Genomic DNA, 8,962 nt, shown 5'->3' with positions numbered 1-8,962 from the left:
CGAGAACGAAAAGAGATATTGATACGCTGTGGTTGGTGTCCGGTGTTAATTTGTTATGAGAAAAAAGTACTGCTGCCTGGCTGATAGCTAGTAGCTGGTGATAATTTATTGTGAGAGAAAAATATTGCTATTTGATTGACTGACAAGTTAAACAAAGCTGATGTTCGCATACTACAACACGGACAAAGTGCCTCGCAAACTCTAATCAGCATACTGCGAACAACTATATAAGTACACATATAATACTCCATGTACAACCAAATAAACATATCTGCCAAAAAAACAAATAAATATATTTCTCAAAAAAATCTCTCTTTGGTCCAATGAAAGAAATGGGTTCGAAGTACACGAAAATAGACGCAAACCCCTCCTCCTGAGGCCTGGGCCCGCACGTCGGTCAGTCTTGGAGGACCGAACCCGACCCCACCTGTCAGTGAAAGCAGAGTCAGCGATGGTAGCCACGTGCTGCGTCGCCGAAGGGGAAAGGGAAGCGAAGAACAAGGACCCCGCACCATATCTGCTGCCGCTGCTCCAGCTCCACTCCACCTCACGAGTCTCACACCGCCCCCTCCTTTTTAGAGAGAGAAAGCCACGAAGCGCCTAGAGAGAGAAAGAGGAGCAGTGCGACTGTGCGAGCGGGGAGGAGGAGATGGACCGGGCGGCGCCGGTGAGGAGCTCCCACACCTCCACGGCCGACCTGCTCGCGTGGCCGCAGCCCCAGGGCCAGGGCCCCGCCCCCGCCACGCCGTCGCCGCCTCGCCGCCCCGGTCAGGTAGCTAGCACTCCCCGTCTTCGCTTTCCTCCTCACTCTTCCCTCCACGAGTCGCTGCATCTTCCCCGATTGACCCACTGAGCTCGCCTCGCTCCCTTCCGCGCAGCCGTCGGAGGCGATCAGGAAGGTGGTCTTCGGGGGCCAGGTCACCGAGGAGGAGGCCGACAGCCTCACCAAGAGGTCAGATTGCTCCCCCCCCCCCCCCCCCACCCCCCAATCCCCGCCCTCTTCATCTCTTGCTCGTCGCCGAGCTCTCGTGCGTGGTCCTTTGATTCGGATCAAGAGATTCGTTCACCTCGGTTGATCTGAGACTGACCTTAGATGGCCGCTCCTCCAGGAAGCCGTGCTCCGCGCCCAAATGGAAGGAGATGACGGGAAGCGGCATATTCGCGGCCGGTAGCAATGGCGACGCTGGGGAGGCCGCCGCCGCCGCGAAGCCCGCGCGGACTGCCCCGCGCCAGGTGCCGAAATCTGTGCTGAGCTTTTGTTTGGATCGGCATTTCTGCTTGATTTTTGTGTGGTTGCGTGCTGCATTAGTCTGGAAGCGCTTGGATCCTGCCATTCCTGTCATACTGTGTGCTCTATACATGGTACTTGTTCCATGTGCTGGCGATATACGCTTCTGTTTCATACGGCGTCTCAAGAGGAAATTAATGAGGCATATCTGTCACATTGGGTGCACATTTGCTGGGCTCAGTACACACTTCTAGTCCATGTGCAATAATGCTATAGATCTTAGGTGCACGGTACTATAGAATTGGAGTTGTGGGACACATTAATTTTGCAGTGTGATGAATTTTAACGACCATGACTTCCATGAGAATAACACTGCTACCATGTTAGTTGATTTTACATGAAACATATTAGAAATGCAAAAATTATTATAGGACCGATTCTAGAGATTTTAGTGTGTTGCTACTTGCTAGCTTACTTCATAATTGTTTGATTCAAAAAGATAATGGGTTTTGCTCTACAGCTCTTTTAGAATAGTTACAAATCATAATTAGCAGGATTAGTGGTGGTATTTTGTCAAGAAGATTTTGGTAAATATTCTAGAACATGGATCTCTTTCTTGGAAATCTATGCAATCTACTCAACTCATCCCTGCAGCAACTGGACCGAGAATGAACACCATGATCCTCGTCCATGCATTTCGACAAAAGCATGGAGCACAAAACGACACTTGTGATAGCAATTTAAATAAATAATATGAAAGTAAGTCTACAGTGAACCAACGAAAACCTAGTCCTCATCTAATGAGTATGTATTCATATGGCATCAACTGGTTGAGTATAAGAGGTCTGCATTCTTTTACAATATATATGCATGGCTCAATCAAACATGGGGGTATTCTTCATATTTGACTTAATCAAGTCCCACCAAGCTCGAGTTAGCTTTTAACTGTTTTTAACGGTTGGAGCTAGCAACTTATGGCATGCACAGTTCACACTTCACATGGAGGGTTCTTCATTTCTGAGCAGATAAGGTCTCACCTAGATCGAATCAGCTTTTAACTGATTGTTTTTTTTAAAAAAACACATGAGTTGGAGCCAGCAACTTACAGTTCCATATTTGTGGCAACCGTAATTAACTTATAGTTGGTTAGTTTGTCCCTGCTTGCACAGTGATGATGTTGTTTTAAGATTTATAATCTTTTCCTATGAGAGGTGTTCTGGAGCAAAATCCAAGTAGCCTTTTATGTTGTTCATGCTTCTTTCAATAGTCATGATTGTGAATCAAAATGCATAAATCAGGGGTAATAGTTTCAGCCATCATACTGTACAATTAATTTTGGTGTTCAGTCCTGTTAAGAAGCCTTTTCTTGTATATACAACAGACTTTCGTTGTTTGGCACATTGTCTAATTTTGGTGTCTAATCCATACTTTAGTGACTTAATAGTTAATGTGCACTTGATTTTTCTGGCATGATCCTGATTTTACTGGTAGACTAATTCAGTATCGTGTTGCATTCAGGCAATCAGTACTGTAAGTCACATCTCGTTCGCTGAGGATGGAACTGATCCTCCCAAAAAGCCAACTTCAGTAGCTGAGGTGGCAAAGCAGCGTGAACTTAGTGGCACTCTTCAAAGTGAGGCGGACAGTAAGATGAAGAAGCAGATATCAAATGCAAAATCCAAGGAGCTTAGCGGCCACGACATCTTTTCTGATACTCAGGAATCTAGATCTAACAGGGCAAGGAACTCATCAAATGGCAGCTCTGCCTCTGACACACCTGTTAGAAATGCAAACGTACTGCAGCTTCAACATTTCTGGTACTCCGTTCACCTTTTGCAGGTCAAAGTGATTCAACTAATTTTGTCTTTCCACAGGCGAGCACGTTCTCATTTGGAGAGGCCAACATTGACAGCGCACCAAAGACAGCAAAGAAGATAACTGGCAAGAAGTTCAATGACCTCTCTGGCAATGACATTTTCAAGGGAGATGCCCCGCCAGCTTCTGCTGAGAAGCATCTGAGCACCACAAAGCTGAAGGAGATAACTGGAAGCAATATTTTTGCTGATGGGAAGGAACCGACCCGCGAGCACCCAAGTGGAAACCGCAAGCCTCCTGGTGGCGAGAGCAGCATCGCGCTGGTTTAACATCCTGAACTGGAATGGGGACGGACCTTGCCTTAATCCAAGTCTATCCCTGTAGAAGTTCGCTGATGCCACAGGCTGTTTGACCGTCAGTTTGATGTGCTGTTTCCGATCGTGTTGCGGCAGTGAGCAGCACCACTTTTAGTCCTGATGATGGTCTAGTTTAACTTTTGGTGTGTGCATGTTTGGTTTGGTTGTGAGATTCCCATGCCGTTCTATCGTCAGTGCGTAGCGTGTGTACGGTGGATATGTTTTGACAAATAATAACATGAGTCTGAACCAAGCTCACATCTCGCACATTAACTGACAACTGTGTATGGACGAAGCGTCGCCTATTTTGCACCGAGAACAAATGCACGGTACACCTACGTGGACGCTATTTACTATCGACCTCGTACAAGGGATACAGCGCTATGTATCACCAGATAAATGTTGATAGCATCATGAATGTTACTTATTCTATTTGCATGGTTTTGTATAGTTAAAATTACTGGGAAAAAGCACAATATGCGTGTAATGGAACTTAACGTAGCAAACAAATGAACCTTTCCAAAAAATAAAATACAATAGCCCATTTGAAGCTAAATTGTAAGGGTTTATTTTTGAAGTATTAATAAGACATTAGAAAGATATCAAACTTATTTTCTACGATTTCAATCATTTGAAAATGTGTTTCACAATTGATAGGAATTCCTTTTTCCCAAAAAAAAAAGAATTGACGGATGGCGAGCTGCCTTTTTTTTTGGAAAAAGTCGGGATTACTCCCCTAACGTATCATCAAAGTCCGATAACCGCCTAAACTATTTCTTGGTTCAACTTACCTAACTATAACATTTGGTCCAATTTACCCCTTAGTAAGATTTATCTTTTGATTGTCTGAGCACAATTTAAGTCTTAAGTTAAAAAATTTACAAGATGATAGTGGGCATCATAAGGTATTTTAGAGAAATATTTCAAGAATTTTTCATCATTTTTATAGGATCTGACATTTGATAATAAATTAACCTTGCAAATAATAGGACAACTAATGATGAAAAAGTTATAATATATACTTTTTAACATATGTTATACCAACTACAACCCTGCAATACCTTAGATTGACATTCCACTTGTGTATGGAGAAACAGAAAAGATAAATTATATTAGGGGCTAAATTGAACCAAATGACATAGTTTAGAGGGGCAAATTGAACTAAGAAATAGTTAAAAGGTTATGCAGACTTTAGCCATACTATAGGAGAGTAATTTGGATTTTTTTATTTTTCTATTTTACTCACAAAGCGTTAATTCTAAATGGTTTCGAACCTTTAACTCATCATACGGTCATCTGAATTTCGATTAGGACTACGATGGACAAAAAGTAATTGCTTACTCTAATAATAATAGAGATTTAAAAAGTAAAGAAAGATACCCTCTTCCCAATTTTGCCTACCTATATCTTGTTTTGATCGAGTTGTTATACTTTGTCAGCAACACTCAACTACTCGCAATGGTTACCAACGACACACTTATTATTATTAGCAGGCCCCTAGGCACGCTGGACCTGTGCACCGGCACAGGGCCCCTAAAAATGCAGGCCCCAAGTTAGATTAGAGCATCTTCAGCAGATTGCTTATCTCTCATACTCTATATATTTTTTTTATTCATTACAAATAATACTTTTTATATTTTTAGTAACAAATGTTATAGCAGATTACTGAAAGGATAGGGTGGAGCGAGAAACCTCCTATATTTGAGCAAGAGGGAGGTGTGTTTTGGCGATTGCCAAATTTTTTTTGGTATTGGTAGTCTGCTAGAACACCTTCCATTACCAAAAGGATAAGTTTTTGGTATTAGGGAGAGGGATAGGTAATTGTTGGAGATGCTTTGCTATTAGTTAATATCATTAGTGCTTGCAAAATTGACATGACAGTCGTACGCACCTCGAGCCCACATGATTTTTATCTCTTCCCTTCCCGGCCAGCTCTCTGACTCTCTGTCTCTCCGTTCCCTTCCCCTCTTTCCTCCTCTTTTCTTCTTCAGATCTGGATGGGGAGGGGGGAGGTAGGGGGCGGAGGAAGTGGTGCAGTGGGGAGGCACGGTGGACTGGCGGCGTGAGGCACGGAGCTGCGGGCCAACGCCTCGTGCGGCACGGTGGGGCAGAAGGCCAAGTGATTATGCAATAATTTATACTATAAAAATTATTATATTACTTTGTAATTAGATGTAAATTATAATTTTACACAGTGCCCACATATTTTGCGGGGACACCCCTGATTATTAGTTACCAATGTTGCTCACATCGTAACAACCAAACCAACGTGCAAGAGCATATTCACAACAAAAGGATAGCAGAAAGCCAGAAACAATTTCAGTGTCATGCCAGCTCTGTTCAGGTTCCACCAAAATCCAAGTCTCGCGGATAATCTTCCTAATTTTCTTTAGTTGAGGCAGCCCAGAAGCAAGTTTTAGAGGGAGAGCTTTCCTGTCCTGTTTGGAGACCCGGCCAGGATCACCTCGTGCTTGATTGCACTTTCGGAGGACCTTTTAGGTAAAGTTACAAATATAGCTCAATCTCAAGGACAATCCTAGCCTTTAAGTTACAAATAAACCTGATAACCCTATGGGACCCAGTTGCAAAGTCACGTGTTACGGGGTCTAGCGATGCTATTCACGTCAGGTTAGGCTGGATGTGATTGGTACACTATGGCACGTTCTCTCGGACACTCGAAATGGTAGGAGATTTAGCTCTAAGCAAGGCATCCGTGCGGAAGAAAACGAGCAGCCACGAGCACTAATGCTGGATTTTAGACGAGCAACTGGCCTGCATTGTACCTACACATTGATTACGTGCACGAAAAAAAACAAAAATGTACCCGTCACCAAACCGATAATCTAATTCACAATTCAACAGTTCAAATAAATAAATAAATGGTTTTAAGTAAATATACGTAACATTGAAAAATAGGATTTGTTTTGCATTACCATCGTATAAAATTATTTCATGACCCAAGCTTGGCGTGACCTAAACGCCCCTGAGATATTTGCGTTGCCAGCGTGATTATACCTGGGGCGGCCCCACATCTTCATTTCGATGAGGAGGAAAGCTTAAGGTATAATCACGAATCGAAGCCTCCCAGGACGACGCGCTTCGCCATCACCGTCTCCATTCCCCCGATCCCTCCCTCCCTCGGTAGCGAGAGGCGCAGGGAGATGGAGAGGGCGGCCCCGGTGAGGAGCTCCCACACCTCGACGGCCGGCCTGCTCGCCTGGCCTCACCCCGATGGCGCCGGGCCGCTGCCGGCACGCCGCCCTAACCAGGTGACGACCCCAGCTCCACCGCTCCTCCTCCACCCGCCCCGCCCCGCCCCGTACGTGCGGCGCGCCGCCGGCTTCCGATCCTTGATCTCTACCTTACTCCACGCTCGCTCGCTCGCCCTGCAGCCGACGGAGGAGTTCAGGAAGGTGGTGTTCGGGGGCCAGGGCGCCGAGGCGGCCGACGGCGTGAACAAGATGTGAGATAGCTTCCGCGCCTCCATGTGCATCGCCGGATCCCGCTCCGCTTCCTCTATATGATCCGGATCAGGCCGTTCGATGCGATGGGTGCCTTGTATATATGCGTGACCACCAAAATGTGGCTGCTTACTGACTATGGCTGCTGCTCTGATCGTTCCAGGAGCACGGGCTCCGCGCCCAAGTTGAAGGAGATGACGGGGAGCGGCATCTTCAAGGCCGGGAGCGCCGCCGCCGCCCCAGCCGCATCCCGCGATCGCCAGGTTCGCAACTTTTGGATCCGCATTCTCTTGTTTGGCACTCCCCTTCTGTACTTGGGTACCCGTTGTGTATGCTGGAGATAGTTCCTTTTGTTTCACGCGGCATGTCGGTAGAATCAATGAAACATCAAACATGCATGTCAGATTGGTTGCATAAAGTGTTGGGAACTTGGGACCGGTTTCCGGTTTTGTCCATATTCAGCAATGCTATAGATCTTAGCTGCATTTTATTAGAAGTCGAGTTTGTAGTGTTTACTGCCTTAGCTGGGATTCTTTACTGGACGAAGTGGGATGCAAATCTGATCGACTAAACAGGACTAGAGATTCAGCATTGTCACCACATGATTGTTTGATTTGAAATTGAGTTAACCTCTTATGTCGTTCTGTGGTGTTCTTAAAGATGTCGGATCTGTTGCAAATCAAAATGTGTGTAGAGCAGAAGTCTTATGCTGTTTTCAGTTCTTCAATATCCAAAAATTATGTAGGTCTTGCTTTCGAGTAAAAGAAAATTTTCTCATTATGAAACAGAACATATAAAGCATCAGCAACTAGAATTCCAAACATCATATTGTGTTGTGATCAACTAAGTTTTTTCCATGTAAGATTCGATCAACTTTCTTTATTAGCTTTCATGTAACAGACTACAAATTCATGGTCAATACTCAATAGTTCCCATCTGGAAATATCAGGTACCTATGTATGCCGTAATTTGGTGACTTGGTAGTCAATTGTGCTCTTCATATTATTGTCTGCTCAGGAAGCAGAAACATAACAAATATTCCCCGTCCACATGGCCTATACATTACTTGGAAGAAATCATGAAAAACTAACCGTACCACGCTGCATGATATGGTGAGACTAAACCAGCTTTTATAATCTTCAGGCAAGCCAGATCACTTTTGCTCAGGATAGGAGCATTGTTCCCAGGAAGCCAAAATCAGTAGCTGAGGTGGCGAGGCATCATGAGCTTAGCCACACCATCGAGAGCGAGGGAGACGTTAAGACGAAGAGGCAGGTCTCCAGTGCAAAATCCAAGGAGCTCAGCGGCCACGACATCTTCGCCGATCGTGAGGACCACAAGCCCAACAGGTCAAGGAGATCGGACTACACCAGCCCCGCCTCGCTGTCGCAGGTGAAAAACGGCAATGCCTGTTCTGGTACCCCAATTCGATGCGTGGTAGCTCGAAATTAAACTCCACTAAACAGCTAACTATCGCTGCGCTCAATGGATCGGACAGGTGAGCACCTTCTCGTTCGGAGAGGCCGATGCCGACATCGCAGCGAGGACGGCGAAGAAGAAAGGAGCCAGCAGCAAGCCCACTGATGTGAACGGCAAGGCCATGCTCGAGAAGGATTCGGTTCCCGCGGCGAAGCAGCCTCCGAACCGCGCGAGGCTGGAAGGAGCGGCTGGTAGCAGCAGCGCTTCTGCGGACGGGAAGGCCCCAGCGACCGGAGAGCACGCTGGCCGCCGGACCCGGCAGCCTCCCGGCGGCGACAGCAGCATCTCGTTGGCCTAGCTGCCCGTCTTGCAACGGGTCATGCTCTCGGCGGCCGCACGGGTGGGGTGGCAGTTTGCGGCCTTGTGTTCGGTGATCGGGAGATGAGTCCTCCTCCGGTCCTTACGACGATCTGGTTTTACGTTTGGTTTGTAGGCGTGGCTTGGCTTGTCCCAAATGTTCTGCTTTGGTTGGTAGTGCGTTGTGACATACCCATAGTCATAAGTTCTTGAGTCGACCGGGTCGAGGAACGGGGTCGAGGGTCGTCACTTTATAAAATTGTGGTACGAAAGGGGTATACCTCTATAGAACGATAAATTATTACGTGGAATGCGACTCTGATTCA

General features: G+C 46.0%; 2 protein-coding genes across 2 annotated transcripts; both read left to right on the top strand.

Annotated features, from left to right (window-relative positions):
- Positions 1-544: 544 nt before the first annotated feature.
- On the top strand, positions 545-3,672 carry LOC120690381. The gene is made up of 5 exons (XM_039973017.1): positions 545-772; positions 879-952; positions 1,110-1,233; positions 2,747-3,022; positions 3,103-3,672. Exons 1-5 carry the CDS (start codon positions 650-652, stop codon positions 3,370-3,372), a joined length of 867 nt encoding a protein of 288 aa, XP_039828951.1. The 5' UTR covers positions 545-649; the 3' UTR covers positions 3,373-3,672.
- A 2,707-nt stretch (positions 3,673-6,379) lies between these two features.
- On the top strand, positions 6,380-8,962 carry LOC120691732. The gene is made up of 5 exons (XM_039974905.1): positions 6,380-6,668; positions 6,792-6,862; positions 7,024-7,123; positions 8,004-8,252; positions 8,359-8,962. Exons 1-5 carry the CDS (start codon positions 6,561-6,563, stop codon positions 8,635-8,637), a joined length of 807 nt encoding a protein of 268 aa, XP_039830839.1. The 5' UTR covers positions 6,380-6,560; the 3' UTR covers positions 8,638-8,962.

The sequence above is a fragment of the Panicum virgatum genome, chromosome 9N, assembly GCF_016808335.1.
Source record: "Panicum virgatum strain AP13 chromosome 9N, P.virgatum_v5, whole genome shotgun sequence".
Taxonomy (NCBI): domain Eukaryota; kingdom Viridiplantae; phylum Streptophyta; class Magnoliopsida; order Poales; family Poaceae; genus Panicum; species Panicum virgatum.
This window is presented reverse-complemented; position numbering and strand designations above follow the sequence as displayed.